The sequence below is a fragment of the Dermacentor variabilis genome, unplaced genomic scaffold (genome assembly GCF_050947875.1).
Source record: "Dermacentor variabilis isolate Ectoservices unplaced genomic scaffold, ASM5094787v1 scaffold_14, whole genome shotgun sequence".
NCBI lineage: Eukaryota > Metazoa > Arthropoda > Arachnida > Ixodida > Ixodidae > Dermacentor > Dermacentor variabilis.
Genome location: NW_027460302.1, coordinates 6,969,942 through 6,991,363, shown reverse-complemented (window position 1 = coordinate 6,991,363; position 21,422 = coordinate 6,969,942). Strand labels below are relative to the sequence as shown.

Sequence of the window (21,422 nt, the reverse complement as noted above, 5' to 3'; positions counted from 1 at the left end):
CGCCTGCCGTTTTTGCAATGTTGTTGGCTAATGAAGCCTCCTCTCGTTGTATTTTTATGTTACTCTGATGCGTCTAGTTCACTTCGATTCTTTTATCGACAACTGTCTGTTTTCACCAACTGTTTACAATTCCTTTACAAACATACTTTACATTAGAGAGTTTTATCTTGTTCGGCGTTCCAACAAATGTAGGCAGACTGGGCATATCACCAGATGGGCGGGAGGCATGAACGTGAGCTGCTTGACAGGTGCCCCTGTCACCTCATGAGGCAGAGCTGAACCAGGCAAACACAGAGCTGACACTGCATCAACCAAGTGTATTCTATTTTGCTGCTGATGTAAACTTTTGGCAGCGGGAAATCATGACCAAATTGCGCCTTTGCAAAAACTTATACTAGCAACGAAAAAGAATACACTTGGTTACTGCAAGGCTAGCTCTGTGTTTGTCTGGCTGAGCTCTGCACTACCAGGTGCCTGCACCACTCCGGCCGCTCACGTTTGCTCCTGTGCCCCTCCGGTAAAACAACAAGTCTGCCTGCATTAACCGCAGTACTGGACAATCTAAAACTCTATCTTATCTTTCCTACCTTCCATGGAAAACCTCCCGACAAAGGGGCATTTCAGATGTCGAAGTACAGTAATTTACAAACACAGCTCAACCTATTCTTGTTTTTGGTCTCTCTCGAATAATCAGAACTGAAAGCTTAGTACACAAGCATTATGCATGGCACCCCCACGAGGAGAATGCAGCTGGCTGTGTCCGGGAATCGAGCCCGTGACCATGCACCGAGCCACTGTAGGCGGGTAGCAGGAAGGAGGGACCAGTACCTGGGGCACAGGGCTGCAGGTTGGTGCTGGGGCAACCCTTGACGTCGGACCAGGGTGTTCGGAAAGCAGGGAGAGAAGCAGTACAAGTACTACAGTCACACTTAATGCCAACAGCAAGAGCACGAGCGAAGAATACAGCAGGCGCCCATTAAGGCGGACCTGGTTAAATATGAGGAACAATGTGTGAGCTTGGTGGTCCAATAGAGCCAATACAGCATTATCCACCTAGCACGAACCTCAAGTTCAGTTTCTGCAACGACCGCTAATGCCTGTTAGTTGGCTCGATTAGAGGTCCAGCTAGCAGACTTGGGAGAAAGCATCTCTGGCAGCTATATAATATAAGCAAACGGCATTCCTGTAGGCATAAACAGCTATACCAGCTGAAATGCTGGCTTTTGTGACAGTGCACAGGTATGTACAGCGCCACCAAGCAGGAAATACTCAATAGCTTAAGAGTGCACAAAATGTGCTTTTTGCCAAAGCATCATAAAATGTTACTTTTTTACTTATGTCTTCAGGTTTTAATGATTCATTTGTTCAATTGAATTGTGAATATTTGGGTGTAGCAGCAGACATTGACTTTTGTGGAATACTTCGAGTAGGACAAACAATTTCTGTGGTCCCTTGAAGTTTGTCTTAACAGGAGTCTACTGTATTTTGGCCACAAGTTCGTCAGGAAAACTGCACATTAGGGTAGCCTGCCTAGTAGCAGGCTTTGCTCAAATTATTTCACGAGGTGCATTGGACATACATGTTAATCACCAGAAATAATAACTACAAACAAGTGATATTTCAGCTTGCACACAGACTCATCAGAGAATTATTAGATGTGCCATGCAACTGGTTTTACTGGAATGTGTGCCTGAATTTCAAAGGAACTACTACCCCATTTACTAGCATAATAGATGCACTCAGATAATAAATGCCATCCCCACTTTACGAATAAAAAAAAAATTTCGGAGAGACACTTAAGGCTGCTTACGTGTGGGAATGAGGAAGCGTTATACTGTTTGTTGATCGCGGAATGTCATGAGCATGCTCATTTTGTACATGCATGACGCGGTGCCACCTACTCCCCATTGGCTGCGCCGTCACACGCCCAATTACGCACACACTAGGCCGCACCTTTAGTCGGCCAGAACAGCGGAGTTGCCGTGGCATTGGGGAAGCGTGCTTGCCTCGCACCCCGGATGGCCAGTTTCGATTCCCACCCAGACCAAAATGTGCCCATTTTTCTTTCCAAGCCATTAATTTACTTGCATTAATTTTACAGGAACCTCCCTGCAAAATCTGACATCAATCCGAGTATTTTTTGCAATATGTTTTTACTCTTTGTGCCATTGGCCATTTTTGGTACCATCTTTCGGTCACGCCAGCTACATTGGATTTTCCCTCAATGGGGCATATACTGCTTTCACATCAAAGGCACGTATCTTTCTTTTTCTCGCATGACTATTGCACCCTGAACTTGCTGCCATGAGGGTTGTCGGGTCAGTCCAGCTGAACATCGGGTGCCATCTTTCAAGCACCATGTAAAACTGCTGTGCGCAGTATGGCTTTCCTGAGATTTTACATACCGCCACTCTCAGAGAACACTTTCCAATATTTCTTAGTGCTACCTAGCGTCGCTTACAAAAAAAACAGTATTACTTCATGCAAGTGCTTCTTTCCTTTATGGTCCCATGTTTTCTTTGTCGATTTGATTGGCCCGTTCATGATGTTTGCACATGTGTAAGGTAATTGAATTGCCCGTGTTTATTGCGTGCTGCAAATGGGGTGATATGCAAGCTGTAATGTCTGCTTCAAGTTTAAAGCTGTCAAATATGCTTTGGGGAATGGCTACTATGCATCGAGAAGGCAGTTCAGCACCTATGAAGTACACATCCACGACTGCAGACAGCAATATGAAAAGTTTTTTTATGTGCAGGCGTCCAACCCGACTTGCGCTATGCATGCTCCAACATTTACTGGAATATGGCATGTGACGACTCAGGACACAGGACATGCATCACAACGAGCGAGTGGAATGTAATACCGGTGTCACACGGCCATTTCCGATCATGATCAGAGCCTGATGCGGATCGAAATTCGCGACCACTACTGGCTCCCTCCTGCAGGTTGCACAAGGGAGCCAATCGCGACTGAAAAAATTCCATCCCGACCAGGCTCGATGAAGGTGCACCGTGCGACGCCTGCATTAGCTCTAGCCTAACCCAGCGTTTTGGCTTGGACGCTCAGAAGGTTTCATATCCTCGTCGAGAAGTACAAGAGAAACAACTTTGCACAATGCTGCATTACTTTATGTGAACACTGTCAACAAAATCACACCAGCCCGAGTCCCAAGCACTTCACAGTGGCGCATTGTCTACTGACTGCTCTGATAGGCCTAGCTCGGCGGACACCGTTGGCAACAATGCCTGCGATACAGCCCAAGCTCATCCAAGGGTGCTTATTTTTGCCAACACAATTATAAATTGTACGCTTATGTCACACATAATTAAATACTATTGGTTTACTCAATATTGTCGACTTGAAGAGCAAACGTGCAAGCCTAGCAAGCAACCTTGCTCAGAGTAGGGTCAATGTGTGCTAACGCATTACGGCTCCCAATCTCACCAATGGCTAAACGCAGCTTTACACAACAGGTGAACTTTCAGGATAATTTTATTAAATTAGTAACTACTTCGTGCCAGAAAATTTGTAGCAGATCTTTACGACGGGTTAAACAAGAAAAATCTGTCCAGCTCATCACACTCCAGGCGTCCAATTTGACACTACGGCATGACAAAATGCCTCGAATCTGGCTGCCATTCTGGCGCCACAGAAGCCATATCAAACACTAAAATGGACCGTGTGTCTCCTACTTTAGAGGCAGCAGCAGAAAAAGAATCACTAAAAATTTTACCCTGCATAGTGAATGCACCTCCCAACTTTGCATAAATTTTTCAGGAAAGAAAGTGCCTCCATAATGCGAGTAAATATGTTAATAGGTGGAACAATCCAACTTAACTTTCCAATACCTAGCAAATGAAGCAAAACTTATTTGAAAAGTTGGAGCTCCCCCCTATCGTTCCATCGACATCCAAACATGCATGACCACATTGCAGACCTTGAAAGCATTTGAATTGTGTCATTTGCATGAATTGCACTGAACGTTACAGCTTTAATATGCAATGTGAAAATGAATGGTGACAAAAAAATGAATGTAAATGTGACACTACCAAGCTTAGCGAGTGGCATAAAACATTGAGCATCACTGCCAGGGGAGCCACCTAGATATAAAAAAGTGTGGTGTGGTCGTAACCTACTTGGTGCACAGTATTGCACACAAAGTAGCTTATGCGCTCTACTAGGGGTCTACAAACAATAAATAGTAGATTTCAAATTGCATCAAGAAAGAAATACCCAACATCGAATAAAGCATTGAATGCCACACATACTCACGTAATGCACACTTTGCCTAACAAATGCACCCCCAACTTAGCTCTTGAAAATTTGTCTTTTTGTTTTCCCTTGCGTAGCAATCCCACCCCCAACTTTGCTACTGTGCATTCAAATGATTGAACGGCCATGCTGTAGTTTTCCATAGAGACTAGAATCTTTCCCCTTCGCCCATGTGTTTGAAGCAAGCACACTCAAACTCAATGCCCGTTGCTCTGTTGGAAATACTTAATAATGATGCCACGTGAGAAACGCCGGGATCACACGAATGAAATTCTGCAGCCAACACATCCGCACTAGCGGCAAGCGTGCCGTGGTGGCACAGGAGCAGGGGGCAGGCATGCTTGAAAAGCCGAGGGAAAAACACTGGCGGTGAGCGTGTGACAAGAGCAGGCTGCACACTGGCACAGTCCTCACTTGGGACCCGACAGACGCTCAGCCTGTCCTCACAGCAACCTCGCCGCCAGTGCCAGGGCAAAGGCACCTCGCGGACTCTAGACAGAAGAAAGAAACGCAAATGGCTCTCTGCAACAGTTATCAATAGATGAAGCGCCAATAGTGACGGCACACAGGAAGGAATACAGACAGGACAAGGCGCTTTGTCCGATTACTTTATGCAGTTTACAGATTTTGCACTGACATAATAGGAAAGCGCGCATAATGCATGGCCAGACGTGATGCACGGGAGAGTCCAAACGCAGAAGAGGCGGCCGGCGCTTGGTCGACATAGTTGGGCACAGTGCCAAATGTGTCAAACAAATACAGTGCCTGCCTGTATTTGTTTTCAGTGTGCACAATGGGCCCCAAGTCGAGCTGTACACCTGCTGCGGGAGAGAGGGTTTATCTGCTCACGGACTGGAAACTCTGATCAGACACCTGTAACCTCTGACATGCCGATAAACAGGACGGTTGAGGAAAGAGAACGCACACAGGGTGGTTGTCAAAACAGGTGCCAAAAAGGAGCAGTTCAATATAATGATTGCGTTAATGGCAGACGGCCGGAAGTGGCTTCGAGGATCAGCTGTTGTGAATGCAAGATGTGAATGAAGCAGCCAGCAACTTGGATGACAGGTCTGGTGGTTTCAATGCAGAGTGAAGTGCAATAAAAGGTTGTTACGGTTTGCGCATAGTTTATGTGTATTTTTACTACAAGGATAAGTTATCTAATGCATTTTCAAATCATTACCAGGTTACTTATCAATTTTGGCTGTTTAGAAAAAATTTCCATAATATTTACCTCACATAACAAATGTACCTCCAAGTTTGCTTCGGTTCTTTTGCAGAAAAAAGTGCGTTCCTTACACGAGTATGTACAGCATAAGAAAATTTCAAGAGGTCACACACCACATTTTTGAGCAACAATTATGCGTTGCATATGTTCAACACTTCGAATACCACGGCAAGCGGGCAAAATTTGAGTGTATTTGGAGCAATAGAAAACTTACATTTGAATTTCTTTTATATATCACATATGAAGTGTAAGCAGTGTCGCAACAGTGACAGAGTGATAAAATAAAGAGCACTTCATGTTGTTAATGAGTGGTGTCCAAATTACGTGTGTCCAAGGGCCCAATATTAAATTTTTGCAAAAGATACTTAGGCCTACTGGCCACCCCTACCCTCAGTTTATAAACTGAGGTCAGTTGGACAACCGTGCCATGCTGTGCCACTAAAACCACCAGTGCTCGACACAAGCCACTTAATGCTGCCTGTGAAAACACTCGACCAGCCTATCTGCTTAAGGATGGTAGGCTGTAGTATACTTGAGAAATCGTGAAAGAATGCAGATTAAAACGTCGGTATATAACTACCGCCTCTGCAACTACAAATTGGGACACCCAGGCACTGCAAAAGGCTTTGGAGTTGGTTTCAGCCGCATATCAATGATCGACGTTGCCCCGGGCCATCTGGTGAATTGGTTTACCTTTGATTGCATGGCCACAATAAACATGACAAAGACTAGTGGGCTTGTTTACACATTACATCTTTTTGAATTCAACAAAGGCTTCCTCAACCTCCAGAGACCCAAATACAGCTATCGGATGTAATTGCTCTTCAAGCTGCTTTTTTCTTGTCTACTGGTATGTTACAAATGTGAAAAACATTTCTTACAGCAAAAGTTGTATATGACTAACCTTCCGTAGTTTTTTCGGCATCCGGCAACAGTAACGAAGTTGGCGATTTCTAACAAACCCATATGGGTGCAGTGCGGCGGCACAGATGTCAAAATGCAGAACAAATTAGAACGCTCGCCGTGAACAATAGTGTGACATCAAAGTTATCACAGTGCATAAGCAGGAGAGGTATTGGAACTATAAAAACAGCTGCGTTATCGATGGGGTGGACACACATAATTCATACACCCGAAGTACAACATGCGTATGAGGAGCGCCAGAGAGAACAGCAATGACAATGTAAACGGCGCCAGCGCGTAACGACCACCGACGAAAAACGTTCCCACAATGCTGAACGAAATGACAACCACTACACTCTCTGAAGATGGAATGGCAACGAAAGCACTTTGCTTTTTGTTTGAGACCTTTGATTGTCGTCAGCGTTCACTGCTATTCCATCTACACAGAGTGGAATGATTGTCATATCTTTATTTTAAATACTGCGGTTAGATGGCAAAAGCTGCACCTCCATGTGTATGGAAGAGGTAACCATTTCCTCATGTTTGCTACGGTAAAGAGTGCATTTCACTGTTTTAGCGGAGACATGAAGATGGAACTACATTGTATTACATTGGATACACTGCTGCTGCATCCTGAATTTTCTTGCAATCTCAAACAATTCGAAACACACTTCAGGGTTGCGCTCCACAGTCTACAACAACACAGAGCTCTAGATCAATTTAATGTGAAATTTCTCAAAAGCAGATGACAAGAATATGAGTAAACGACTTCTGTACAGCTAAACACGAACCATAGAATTCATATCCAGAATGAATATTTTGTGTAATTTCTACCAAATAATTTTAAAACAAAGTTGAATGCAATGTGCAATAATTTATAAAAGGGGCCTTAGGAGTTAAAGGGGACACTAAAGAGAAAATCTAAATCAGTTTAGACTGATAAGAGTATTCTTTCAAAAGTCCTGTTTGTTAATTTTATGATAAGAAGTTGACTGCTAAGATAGAAAATGAAGGTTAAAGTTTTATTTTTTGAACCTCATGCCATATCCACAGCACGTCAGTGTGAAGCAATGGATTTCAAAATATTCTCTTCTGCAGCTCCGTAAAACTCCCCGAAAGTTGCCAAGTTCAGTCTTTGACACTTTTGTAGCACTCTGAAGTCTATACAGTCGAACCCCGCTACAACGAACGTCGCTTCAACGAAATTTTCGCTTCAACGAAATATTTCCAATTCCCCGTCAGCTCGCTATACAAAGTAATGGAACAAATTTCTCATCACAACGAACCATTTTTTGGGCGCGTTTCCGCTTCAACGAAATTTTTGCTATGCGAAGCTCGATTTAAAAATATATCTTACAATAAAACAAGCATATCGCCGCCCATCTATGTACTTCCATAGGCCCACGCTGCTTTGTTTCGCTAAACATTCGCTGGACCAAACTAATCCACTCACTGAAACGCACATGATCACCGCCATAGCTTGGTGTTGATGACTATCGGGCTGGCTGCCTTGCGACAAGGCGCGGGGGCAAGCTCCCGTTTTCTTCCAATCCAATTCAGAGCCGCAACCAATCCGTTGCCAAAGGACGCAGCAGCCTGGCAACAGCAGCGCGTTTGCCCTAGTTTTTTTCACTCGTGCTTGTGCTGCTAGTGCGCTGTAATGAATGCGAGCATGGCGACTTCATCTAGAAAGCGGAAGTTCCTCCCGCTTGAAGAGAAGGCACGGATTATCAGCGCGGCATCCAGTGGCAGGAAAAAGGGAGATGTTGCAGCGGACTTCGGCATCTCACAGAGCACGCTGTCAACGATCTTGAAGTCGAAAGACGCGATAGCGCAAGCTCTTTCTTCGGGGACATCCGCGAAGCGGAAAAAGCTGACGCAAGCGGCTCATGAGGACCTTGAGAAGGCTCTGTACACGTGGTTCCTCGACGTGCGCGCAAAGAAGATGCCGGTCAGCGGAAACATGTTGCAGCAAAAGGCACTTGGCTATGCCTGTATGCTGGGCATCAATGATTTCAAAGCCAGCTCAGGGTGGCTGACCCGTTTTAAGGCCAGGCATGAAATCGTCGCTAAAGTGCTGTGTGGGGAGTCGGCCTCATCAGACGCCGACGCTGCATCTGCTTGGGCATCAGCTACTGTGCCGGAATTAATGGAGAAATATGCCACATCAGACATATACAATGCCGATGAAACGGGACTTTTCTTCGAGCTCCTCCCCTCCAAGACGCTTCACATGAAGGGCCAGCCATGCAGCGGAGGGAAGCATAGCAAAAAGCGTGTGACTGTGCTCCTGTGCTGCAACATGGACGGGTCTGACAAGCGCTGCCCACTGGTGATAGGCAAAAGTGCGAAGCCGCGGTGCTTCAAAGGTGGCAAGAGCCTGCACGTCAAATATGTTGCCAATAAGAAGTCTTGGATGACACGGGCCGTTTTCAAAGAGTGGCTAACCGCTTTCGACCGTGACATGACGGCAAAGAAACGTAAGGTTTGTTTGATCATCGACAATTGCTCAGCGCATAACGTTGAAGACGTTCAGCTTCAAAGCGTGGAAGTAAGATTCTTCCCGCCGAATTGCACGGCTTTAATCCAGCCGCTGGATCAAGGTATCATCAATAGCGTTAAAAGCGCTTATCGACAGCGACTGATTCAGCGGCTGGTGTTAAACATCGACACCGGTCGGGCAATCGAAGTGGATTTGTACATGGCTGTACAGATGGTCTCAGCAGCGTGGACGGCAACCAGTCGCAGTATCATCTACAACTGTTTTGTGCACGCCGGCTTTCACTCCGATGCTCAACTGGCAGCGAACTCCACGTCGGACGAGGAAGGCTGCAGTACAATTGCTCCACCCTCCACAGAGGCCAATGCGGCATGGGCAGCCCTTCAGGACTCCGGAGATGTGCCGGCCGATGTTCACATCGGCGACTACATCGCTGTTGACAGTGAAGTGCTAGCTCACGAGGAGCTGAGTGACGAAGCTATAATTGAGGGCGTTCGCCACAACGACGCATCATCGGATGATGACAGCGACGCGGAGGACTTAGCGCCACCACCTGCAATAAAAGTGATGGATGCTTTTGATGTGATCCGCAGATTTTTCGGTGCTCACGATGACGACGTCGCGATGCAACTGTTCACCGAGTGCGAAAGCCGCGCCACTGCACTCGTGGCAAAAAAAAAGAAGCAGAAGAAGCTGACCGACTTCTTTGGAAATAAATGATGTTTTGGGACTATGTGGTCCAACCTGACAGTGTTTTTGGCCTGTTTTCGCCTCAACGAAATTTCGCTTTAACGAAATTTTTCGCGCGCCCCGTCAGTTTCGTTGTAGCGAGGTTCAACTGTATATTAGAAGTTACACTAAGCCCGAGCAGAGGCCATCAGAACCTATAACATAACGGTAAGCTGGTGCAAGAACCTGCAGGTAGCGTCGCCATCTGTACTTAATTTTCTAGCGTTTTCTGGCTTACGAAGCTTTTTCCTATATGGCAAGAGTGGCATTTGTGGTACTGTAGCAGCGTAATTCATTATACTTCTCTTTAGTGTCTCTTCAAAGCACAGTACAACAATGCAACTAACACATCCCATAAATGAACGCCACCTGGCCCTTCAATGGGGCTCTACAGCGAGTGCCGCACCCACTAGAAGCCGCACGTGGGATAGCAGGCAGGTTATGACAGAGGCATTCAGCTTGTGTCCTATCACTTTCTTTGTCAGCTGCTTGTCTTCATGGTGCTACCGATCATGGACGGTTACTAAAATCTGCATTTTCTGCATCAGAAGAGCTGCAATTTTTGCAGCTCCTGTGTTGGAAATAAAGGTTTCTATTGCTGCTGACGGCACCTTTACAAACATTTATCATGATTATATTTCTTTAACTATGCAGAATAGTTCAACCAGAAGTGCCAGCAAACGAATTGAAATTTACCACATTCCGTTAAACCTCGATATAATAAATTTCAATATAACGAAGTTCTTGGTATAATTAGTTATTTAACTTTTTATAACTTCTTGTGCATACAACACCATGTATTTAGAACCTCAATATAACACAATTTGTTTATACAAGATTTCAATATAATGCAACTACACTGCTGCCGCAAACAGAGAGACAATAAATGAAAACTTCCACGGATGCAGATGGTCAAATAGTTGAATTACAAGTGATTGCCTTGCGAAATCGTGCGCTCCATGAACGAGAGTGACAGCCAAAGTGGAGCAGCATTGCGTTTCCTATAAAGTCCGAGAGCACTAACATCACGTCTCACCCCCCCCAACACTGTATGCTTTGGGTGCGAGTGAAAATGCAAGGATCAGCTGAGAAGAAGGGCGGCTCGATGAGCGCAGTCTTCCTGTAAGAGCAAAGGGCGTCTGCTCGCAGTAATGCGATTAGGAACTCGCGTGGGTGAAAAGGAGGGGGGGTGGCAGGCTGCTCTTTTTGCAGTTGGGCAATGGCTGCGCACGGCTGTCAGTGTGGCCGAGTGCATACGTAGCGCACGCACCCTGTTCTAGAGACAATCTGCCTTGTGTGCAAAGAAGTGGGCATACCGAGATCGCGTGGCATTATGCTCACCGTCTTCCCTTGCGTTTAGTAGTGGAGGTCGCATAATCTCGAGTTTCAGAGACGCATCAAAGTGAGAGGCAGCTGAAGCATTCGCTCCCCGCTGCCAGCACTTTTCATGACAACATCGTCCCGCTGCAGGCAACACCATGAACCACGGCAATAGGTGCAAAAGCGTGGCTCACTTCACTTGGTACTGTCAATGTGAAGGTACTGTTGACACAGCATGAAACCGTACCTTTTGGCGCCAACTCCCAAATTCAACATAATTTTTTTCTCATTGAAATTTGCCTTTTTCAACTGCCTGATAATTTGGGAAGTTTTTCCGCCCCGTTGTGTAAGAAAACTCTACAGGCAACTGTGCTTATTTGCATAAAACTTCTAATTTCAATATCATGAAACAAAGTGCTGATATTACAGACTGCATAATATCGAGGTTTAACTGTAGTTTCAACAACAGTACACAACATGCAATGCATTTTATTAGAGCAATATTATGAAATTCAGTACCCTTAGAAATAAAATTGCAAACAACTTTGCCCTCTCTAAAATGGTTTTATCTTACAAGAACTGTCTACTTTTTTCCTCTTTGTGCAGTCCTCTAATAGTTCCAGATAAAATATGTGATAGTTTGATGCCATTGTAAATGTTAATTTGCGAATAGTTTGCGAATAATTGTCAAGCCTGTCATGCCACCTATGGACCAACGCTATCGTGGTCGTGAAACCGTCCACATACAACGCCTGAAGCCGTATTACGACCCCATGATTCTGTGTTCACCATGAGTTGCCAGGATGGCTCTTTTTCCTATGGGGGGCGATTGTAGTGAAGAGGAATGCCCAGCGCTGCAGACACATCGCCAGTCGTCCGGGAGGCGCGGGCTTGAGATTGCCTGAGCTGCTCTGGTTAGGACACGCTGCCTGCTGCTCTCTTGGACCGTATTCATATTAGAGTTACAATTCCTTTACATGTGATTTAGTCCGCATATGTGAAGTTAATGCTTCCCAATTACTGTGTTCAAGGTAATAGGCAGGAATGAGTTTCCATTAGTTATGGCTATTGGCTCAACTTTCTTGTGCGATCTCTTGTGCCATCTTCCCATTCGACTGGTTCCTACCACCTTCTGACTCAGTATCCAGCAACATGGAACCCTCTCGAGATTGGAGCCTAGCCAAATGTTCAGCTACTCCTAGAGCAACTGGAGGAGCCACGTGATCGGAATTCTCTCTGATCTCAGCTGCGTTCCATGCTCGAAGCTGAGAGCAACTCAATCGGCTGAATGTAAAGCGCACTGCTACAGCACCTTACAGTACTTAAAACTGACCAGTTGAGTGCACCGCATTAGCCACGCACGAAGGAACCCAATCAAAAACAGCCCTCCACAGCTACTTGATGACTTACCGTGGCCGCTGTATTGGTGGGGGGTCGCCTATCCTTGGCTACTTGCAAGGCACGCAACACGTTGACAGTGTCCAGTTCCTTCTGCGTTGCTTTCTGCCCGTCAAGTACAACCTGCATTAAGGAGTGCTCTCAAGTCGGAATGTGCTCAGGTCTGTTTGGAACAAACTTTTCAGTTTGCGCTGGCAAGAACAACTCTCGAAAGAATGCTTTCAGAGAACAGTTGGCACTATTGCATTCGATGCGAGCTGCAATGCCCGAGCTGTGGCCACAGCCATGCTCTTGAGAAAAAAAGTGAAGAAGCTTTTCACCTTCTTGCACGCAATGCGCATACCCTAGTGATTTCCATCTGCTTTGTTTGTGTAACAATAATACACTGGTCCACCAAGCAGCACAGTTGTCCTTTGCCTTTAGCGCAGAGTGGCGAGTCACGGCACACCGCTGCCCTAGTTTCCTAACTATTCCTTTTTTTTTTTCGTGATAGAGTGATAGCTGCTCGGTGGACAAATGTATTATTGTTCTGCGAACAAAGTAGATAGTAGAATCTTGATACGAACCTTCCGGGATGGCGCAAAAATTCGTGTCATCCATCCCCCCCCCCCCCCAAATAAAAAAAACAGGCAAATTAAGGGGGAACACGGTTATGAAATGACCAAGTTACTAAAAATTTCCTTAAGATTTTCTTTTATGTCATGGCGAAACATTTGGAAGAAATCCGCTGCACAATTTGAGAAAATTTGACTTTGTAGTGTGTTGTCTTTGAAATCGGGGAATTGCACCACTGATCACGCGAGCCTGGCTTTCCATTAACGCAGTGTCACCATCGGATAAAAGTTAACGGGGAATACCTTAGTAACTTGCGATTCGCTGATGATATTGCCTTGCTTAGTAACTCAGGGGACCAATTGCAATGCATGCTCACTGACCTGGAGAGGCAAAGCAGAAGAGTGGGTCTAAAAATTAATCTGCAGAAAACTAAAGTAATGTTTAACAGTCTCAGAAGAGAACAGCAATTTACAATAGGTAGCGAGGAACTGGAAGTGGTAAGGGAATACATCTACTTAGGGCAGGTAGTGACGGCAGATCCGGATCATGAGACTGAAATAATCAGAAGAATAAGAATGGGCTGGGGTGCGTTTGGCAGGCATTCTCAGATCATGAACAGCAGGTTGCCATTGTCCCTCAAGAGAAAAGTGTATAATAGCTGTGTCTTTCTTACCAGTACTCACCTACAGGGCAGAAACCTGGAGGCTTACGAAAAGGGTTCTACTCAAATTGAGGACAACGAAACGAGCTATGGAAAGAAGAATGATGGGTGTAACGTTAAGGGATAAGAAAAGAGCAGATTGGGTGAGGGAACAAACGCGAGTTAATGATATCTTAGTTGAAATCAAGAAAAAGAAATGGGGCATGGGCAGGACACGTAGTGAGGAGGGAAGATAACCGATGGTCATTAAGAGTTACGGACTGGATCCCATGGGAAGGGAAGCGTAGCAGGGGGCGGCAGGAAGTTAGGTGGGCGGATGAGATTAAGAAGTTTGCAGGGACGACATGGCCACAATTAGTACATGACTGGGGTTGTTGGAGAAGTATGTGAGAGGCCTTTGCCCTGCAGTGGGCGTAACCAGGCTGATGATGATGATGACCATCTTGGTGTCACCATCTTGGTGTCACCATCTTGGTATCACCATCTTGGTATCACCATCTTGGTATCACCATCTTGGTATCACCATCTTGGTATCACCATCTTGGTATCACCATCTTGGTATCACCGTAAACATGAGATTAGACATTCAGACAGCCACCGTGCTGCATTTCTCCATGCAGAAATAAAAGTAACAAAAGCGAGCGTGAAAAGAAAAAACTAGCGTTGCAATTCCTTGCGGCAGTCACATGGCACACAGGGAACGCTCCTGCTGGCTAACGTGAATTTGAATCACTGGCGTGCTTGTTTCACACACATTTTGGCAGAAGCAAGGTGTGCACTTCGCGTGTTCCAAGGACAACATTTCAAGATCTGCCTCGTAATCTCGAGTTTCTTTTCGTTGCTGGGCCCTAGATGCTGAAATATGGTGATAAGGACATGCTTTGCGCAAGGGAATCTTTTCTTTCCGGATATGAAGCTACTTCATATGGTGTGATCTGGCTGGTAAAAGGTAGAAAAGTTTTGAATTGTCATTGAATGCGGAAGACAATAGTGTAGCATGGAATACAGAGATAAGGCTACCCATGGCAGCGGATGTCACCAATCTTGCTTGTGTGGCAAGACTGGATTGCATGTCATCGCTGGCTGCTAATAAAGTATGATATAATAAAGAATGGGTGCCAAGAGAAGGGAAGCACAGTCAAGAACGGCAGATGACTAGGTGGGGTGATGAAATTAAGAAATTCGCAGGTGCTAGCTGGCATTGGTTGGCACAGGACAGAAGTAATTGGAGATCGTGGGGAGAGGCCTTCGTCCCGCAGTGGACATAAAATAGGCTGATGATGGTGAATAAAGTTGCAAGGTGTTTGAAAACGGTCGACAAGTTGCATAATGCTGCACAAAGAAAAATTTTTTTCTTTTTAAATTTTGGTTGAGGGGGGCAGAGGTAGGCCCGCCGATGAAGTCAAGGCTAAGTGGCATAAGCCACCCTGGCGATAGGAACTTGACTGATCTGCTGGCCTGACAACAGCCAGCGTCTGGCGCTACCGGCGCACTGGGTATTGCTGCGGCTCAATTGTCCGCATGATCCGCCCTGGTGTGAAAAGCGGTTTACACCATTAGAAATTTAGCATGTTATAAGCTAATAGACTTGGGCCGGGACTTTGGAAAATTCACATCATTCTGGAATTCCAGTTTCCAGTTGGAATTCTAGTTCCAGTTTCCGAGATTATAATAAAAAGAACGAAGCAAGGTTTCAACTGCTTTAGGAGATGGGTGAGCGAGCATTGCGTAATGTACTCTATCCGGACCAAGTGCTGTTTTTCATCAGTGGCGAGTACTGTAGTGATTTCCGAGAGTGTTAAGGGGGCATTATGCGATCTCTCTGAATTTCCTGTGGTTGGAAGCTTTAGTTTTTCTGCTGATTGCTTATATCTTTAATATGTAGCAGAATAATTCAGTGAGCTTGAAATGTCATGGAAATGCTGTCCTAATACGTCTGCTTGTTCTTCTAAATTTGTTTGTGTGCCTGGGGGTGAAAGTATGGGGATAGTGTAAGAACCGTAGTCGCCCCTAAACTTACAAAGCTGGTTCCACATTCTTTTGGATGTTATCAAGCTATTTATTGAAAATACATTGTTTTTCCAAGACAGTTTTTCGGCATGTCTGCACATGTACCTAGATTTCGCTTCTGCTTTATTGAAAGAGTAGATTATCTTGTGTTGGATATCGCCGAAAGATACCCCAAGCTTCGCTTTGTAGTTTTTTTTTAGCTTTTTGTACATTCATTAGTCCACCAGGGTTTTAATTTTTTCCCTAAGAAGATGGAGGATTGCAGGATCGTCTGTCCTGCTGCAGCAAGTATAGATGCAGTAATATCTTCATTCATTTCATCTATCGTTAGATCAGCGGATATGTCACCCAGACTGGCCTTTTCGCTGAAGAGAGGCCAGTCTGCTACATGCAGTTTCTAACGAGGTGATCTTGACAGTGTTTTCTGGAAAGGAGATATTCTTTTTAAATAATACCTGGCACATGGTCACTACCAGAGGGATTGTCGATAACAACATTTAAGATCGATGAGGAAAGATGGAGAGCACAGCACCAGATCTAGACAGCTCATAGATCCTGTGCTTGGGGAGCAGTAGGTTGCCGCATCGGTGTTTAGAAGGCATATGTCATTTGTAAGGATAAAATCTTCAAGTGTTTGTCCCCTGGTGTCAGTTTTGCTACCCCATATCGTGTTATTTATTTAGTTATTTATTTATTTATTATACATACTTTCAAGGCCCTAAGGCACTACAGAAAGGAGTGGTACATAACAAGCAATGTAATATGCAGACAATGGTATGCAGGCAACGTTAAGCGATAGCGTGGTAGACTGCTGTTTTGAATGAAGTTACATCTGTGATCTGAATGATGGAAGCAGGAAGGTGGTTCCAGTCGACACTTGTGTGGGGTAAAAAAGAATCATGATACTTGTTCATTCGGGAGGATGGGACGGCAACTTTATATCTGTGGTCTGAACGGGATGAAGTGTAGGAAGGTGGGGTGATAAGTTGATTCTTGAGCACCTGGTTTGAGTGATAAACCTTGTGAAATAGGCAAAGACGAGCACATTTGCGGCGTAAAGAAAGATCTGGCAGATTCAGGGTTATTTTCATACATGTAACACTGGAATGGCGGGAATAGTTAGATAAAATAAAGCGAGCTGCTCGATTTTGAATTGCTTCAAGCGTTACGGTTAGTGATGCTGGATTGTTATCCCAAATGGCAGATGCGTATTCAAGTTTTGAGCGAACTAGGGTTTTGTAGAGCGTTAGTTTTACCGAAGTAGGAACGGTAGAAAAGTTACGACGAAGATATCCTAACATACGATTAGCATTAGCAGTAATATAATTAGTATGCAAATTCCATGAAAGATCATTAGTTATGTGAAGGCCAAGATATTTGTGAGCGTTAACGGATGCTAATGAAGTGTCATTCAGTACATATCGACACTGATTGCTATTGCTGGTTTTACGTGATATGCGCATTGATTTACACTTGTTAGCGTTAAGTTTCATGAGCCATTTTTTAGACCAGAGTGATATATTGTGAAGATCTCCTTGCAGTTTATCTGAATCATCAGGGTTAGTAATCTTTCGGTATATTACGCAATAGTCTGCGAACAAATTAATTGATGATGACTTTACACAGTTAGGTAGATCATTAATATAAATCAGGAAGAGTAGAGGCCCCAAGACAGAGCCTTGTGGCACTCCGGATGTAACTGTTAACAATGCAGATGAAGAGTTATTGGTTGTGACATACTGAGTTTGATTAGAAAGAAACTGTTTAATCCAAGACAACACATTTGGGTCAATATTAAGCTGATTAAGTTTATGGATAAGTAGGTTATGACATACGGTATCGAAAGCTTTGGCAAAATCTAAAAAAATACAGTCAATATGGAATCCTTGATCGAAGGCGGCAAACAAATCGTTAGTGAAGCAAAGAAGTTGAGTATCGCAAGAAAAGGTTTTTCTAAAACCGTGTTGAGATGGATGGAAGAACGAGTTGCTTTCCAGGAAATCGATGAGGTGAGAATAGATGACGTGTTCTAAGAGTTTGCATGGAATGCTGGTTAATGAGATGGGTCGGTAGTTCTCGGGACATAATGCGTTACCTGATTTATGGACTGGAACCACCCTCGCCGTTTTCCAGTCTGAAGGAAGCGATGAGCACTGTACTGACTGAGTATACGTTTCAGGTTCCATGTGCTTTCAAATCACCCGCTATTAAAAAAGGTTCAGCTAGCTGGTTTAAAATTAACTCCAGATCTCTTACACTAAAATGCAAATGTGGAGCAATGTACATAGAACGAATGGTGATGGTTTTGTATGCTAAAACAGTGACAGCAATGGCTTCTATGCGACTATTAATGGCAACTTCTCTAGCTGCAATACCGCTTTGCAGAACAATGGCTACACCACCTGAAAGCCGGTTCGCCGAGCACGGTCGCACCGTACAACAGTGAAGCCTTTTAAAATATTTTTGTGTTTTTCGCGTAGGTTTGTTTCCTGTAAGCACAAGGTCACAAGAGAAGTTACTGAACATGTCTTTGATGTCACCTAAGTTGCACAAGAGACCTCTACAATTCCAGTGGATAAAAGCCATATTGAACCCGAAACGTAAAAAATCGCATTAAAAGTGAATAAGAATAAAAAAGATGTTAGGTGACGCAGATCTAAAGAATGCTAACATAAAGGAGCCATAACCTTTAGGTTACCGCCTTTTTATTTGACATAATTATCGGGACTTTGTCCCTCTTTCCATGCTCGAGAGAACGCTTGTCCTTCGGCGTTGACGACACTGGGGTTTTTGGGTCGACCTCCATCGCTCTCTCTGAGGTGCTGGAGGACCGAGAATCAGGCGCCGAGACACGTGTTTTGGGCCTAGGGGTTCGTTTGATTTTAGGGCCCTGTGGAACTGGTGTCTGCAGGCCCTTTGAAGAGGATGGAGCAGCGAATAAAGGGAAAATCAGGCATCCACCCGTTCGTAGCAATTGTGGAGCAGCGCTGGCTACTTCCACCATGGGGGCGGGAGGGGTCGCTGCGGCACCACTGCGCGTGGGCTTGGAGGACTCCCAGGGCCTCTGTAACGCTGCCCCCACCTGCTTCACATCGACATAACTTCTTCGCGAAAGGTACGATAGTCACTTTCTGGCTTCAAAGAACAAGGTTTCTTTTTTTTTCACAGTTAGTGCAATTACCTTTTTCCAGCATGGGCAAGACCGCGAGTAAGTTGGATGGTCTCCTTTATAGTTAATGCAATGTGGGGAAGAAGTGCAGTTGTCAGATTGACGATCATTGGAGCTGCATCTAGCACAGGTTGTTTGGCCTCGGCATGCACGTGAAGCATATCCGAACCTTTGCCACTTGAAACACCTTCCGAGGTTCGGGATATATGGTCTAACCTTTACTTTTATGTACCCTGCACCCAGCAAGGTAGGCATTACACTTGTTCAAAGGTTCGAAAGGTAAGTATGACATGATTTGTCGGGATTTCTTGGCAATTTCTGTGGATGACAATTCTTTGTACTTTGGTCACGTTTTGTTCCTGGAAACCCTCAAGCAGTTCCTCATTGCGTAGGCCAAGAAAGTCTTCCTCTTAGAACACTGAATACAAGCAGGGGTGTGCTATGTGTGGTGAAATCGTCACTGTCGCGTCACCAATGCTGGTAAGTTCCGAGAGCTTTTGTTCTTGATCTTTGTCATTTAGTTCTAAGAGGAGGTCCCCACTAGACATTTCTGAGGCTTTGTATGTCGGTTTGATTTCGTCTTTCAGAAACTTGGCCACTAGAAATGGAGAGAGCTTTCTTACTAGTATGTTGTTTTCACTGTGCACTACATAGTACTTGGGAAATGGAGCATTGCTCCGAAAGAAGAACTGGAATGGTGCTTCGGTGCGGCACCTTTTCAGATGCTGATCATAGACAACAGAAGTTTGCGCTGCCATAAGAAAATGTGTATCTTCGGCAACAGTTCCGACCGCCCACCAGGGAGCCTAACTAGGGGATGCAGCAGAGCTTGTGTACAAGTCTGCACACGACACAAGTCGTACGCTGTCACTATAACTAAATATGGTGTACCCTAAGGTAGGATAGCCACACAGGGTTAACCTTTGCTGCCAAGGAGAAAGGAAGTAAATGGAAGAGAGATGAAAGGTAAGGCCAAAAAGTGAGAGAGAAAGACGAAGATTTGAGGAGAGACAGACAGGAAAAAATGACTGCTAATTTCCCCCGGTTGGGTCAGTCCAGGGGTGCTGTCTATGTGAAGCAGAGGCCAAAAAGGTGTGTTGCCTCCGCCGAGGGGTCTTAAAGGTCCAAACACCAGGCATCGGCTCAACCCCAGGATCCCACTTTCCCCAGACACAGCTAAGCTGCACATGGCTACATGCAGGAGGGTCCAAGCCTCATGCGCTCAGGTACGTGATGTACCCAACTGTAGGCACCAAACGCCTGCTGACGCAGATGCCACTGCGGGGCTGTGCTCGTTGGTGCTTATTTGGCATGGTGATCAATGTTTTCCATCGAGCCTGGCGGGCCACTGAGCCTGGCGGGCCAACCAAGAATATGCCGAGAAGGCGTCCCAAGCTCGTCACATCTCTTACCCCCAGTTTGTTTGTTCAACACAAACAAAATACGTCCAGGCTCAATGTATATGGGGGGTCGCCACTAATAACAGGTTCATGCCTGGTCGACGGTGCCAGAGCCTCGACCACTTCATCTCCCTTTGAAAAATGGCTGGGGCTGAGGCCACGCCAAATGGTAAGCCCATGTACTGGAAGAGCCCCACAGTTGTTAATATCATGACATAGTTCCGGGAGACATCCTCGAGCATCACCTGCTGGTAAGCGTCTCCAAGGTCGAGCGTCGTGAACTTCTGTCTCCTGGACAATGCTGACCATGAATTTTCAATCCAGGGCAACGGGTACTTCTCGACGGGAGTGATGGGGTTGATGATAACCTTGAAATCCCCACAGATCCTGACACTGTCATCTGGCTTGAGGACTCGGAACAATCAAAGTGGCCCACTCAGACGGTTTGACAGGCACCAGGATGCTTTCTCACTGTAACCATTGTGGCTATCGGGTGACCCCGTCCTTCAGGGCTAACGGCAGTAGACGAGGCTTGAAAAAAACGAGGCCGGGCTCCCTCAGGTACATAGATGCCGACAGTCGTGCCGGCAAATATGCCAACGCTCGGCTGGAACAGGGACTTGAACTCTGTCAGGAGGCTTGGGATGCTTTTCACCACATACAGGTAGTCTTCCTGTTACTCTGGCAGACAAACATCCAGTGCGTGTGAGTTCAGTTTCGGCCCAGCATAGTCGGCGAAGACCCCTTGGACCTGAGAGATGCGTCTGGAGTTGCTGCGCAGCATGACGCCTGAAGCCTTGATGGACATGCCAGGAAACGTACGCTTGGTACGCTTCAACAGTTTCCCACCCATGACCGACACGCTGGCCCGTGTCCAGCTCGATGGAAATGGGGTACCCGCAGACTTCGACGGTCAGCATGTATGGTGGCACAGACGATGGAACAAGGCCTGTGTGCCACATGTCGAAGATCGGCAGGCTCGGAGGGACCCGAGCCTGCTGCTGCACGTCCCCACCACATACCCTTGCAATGGCTACCCTGGTTGCAGGCCGCTGTTCGTCGTCCTGCCTCGACATACCCGTTCCAAGGGCCCAGTTTTCCCGCACATGAAGCATTGTGCTTGGGAGAACTGGCACTGTGAGGGGGAGTGGGAACCACCACAGCAACCGCAGGTACCACCCTTTGTTGCCAACTTGTTGACTACCGTTTCAGCCGATGGCAAGCCAGCTGCACGTGCAATCTTGTTTATGCCGGAGACAAAATGGTCCCAGAGCAGC

The 21,422-nt window shown here is 45.7% G+C and overlaps 1 protein-coding gene across 5 annotated transcripts in view; it reads right to left on the bottom strand.

Annotated features, from left to right (window-relative positions):
* LOC142567838 (nischarin-like) overlaps positions 1–21,422 on the bottom strand; it is a 191,586-nt gene that overhangs the window by 24,704 nt on the left and 145,460 nt on the right. For 4 of the 5 annotated variants that reach the window (XM_075677987.1, XM_075677989.1, XM_075677990.1 and 1 more), the window contains 2 exons: positions 12,363–12,473; positions 829–865 (listed from right to left, as the gene is read on the bottom strand). The exons of the other annotated variant lie outside the window; for it this stretch is intronic. In XM_075677987.1, coding sequence (XP_075534102.1) covers positions 829–865; positions 12,363–12,473 — 148 coding nt within the window. The remainder of the gene's footprint in view (positions 1–828; positions 866–12,362; positions 12,474–21,422) is intronic. 5 annotated transcript variants of the gene reach the window in all.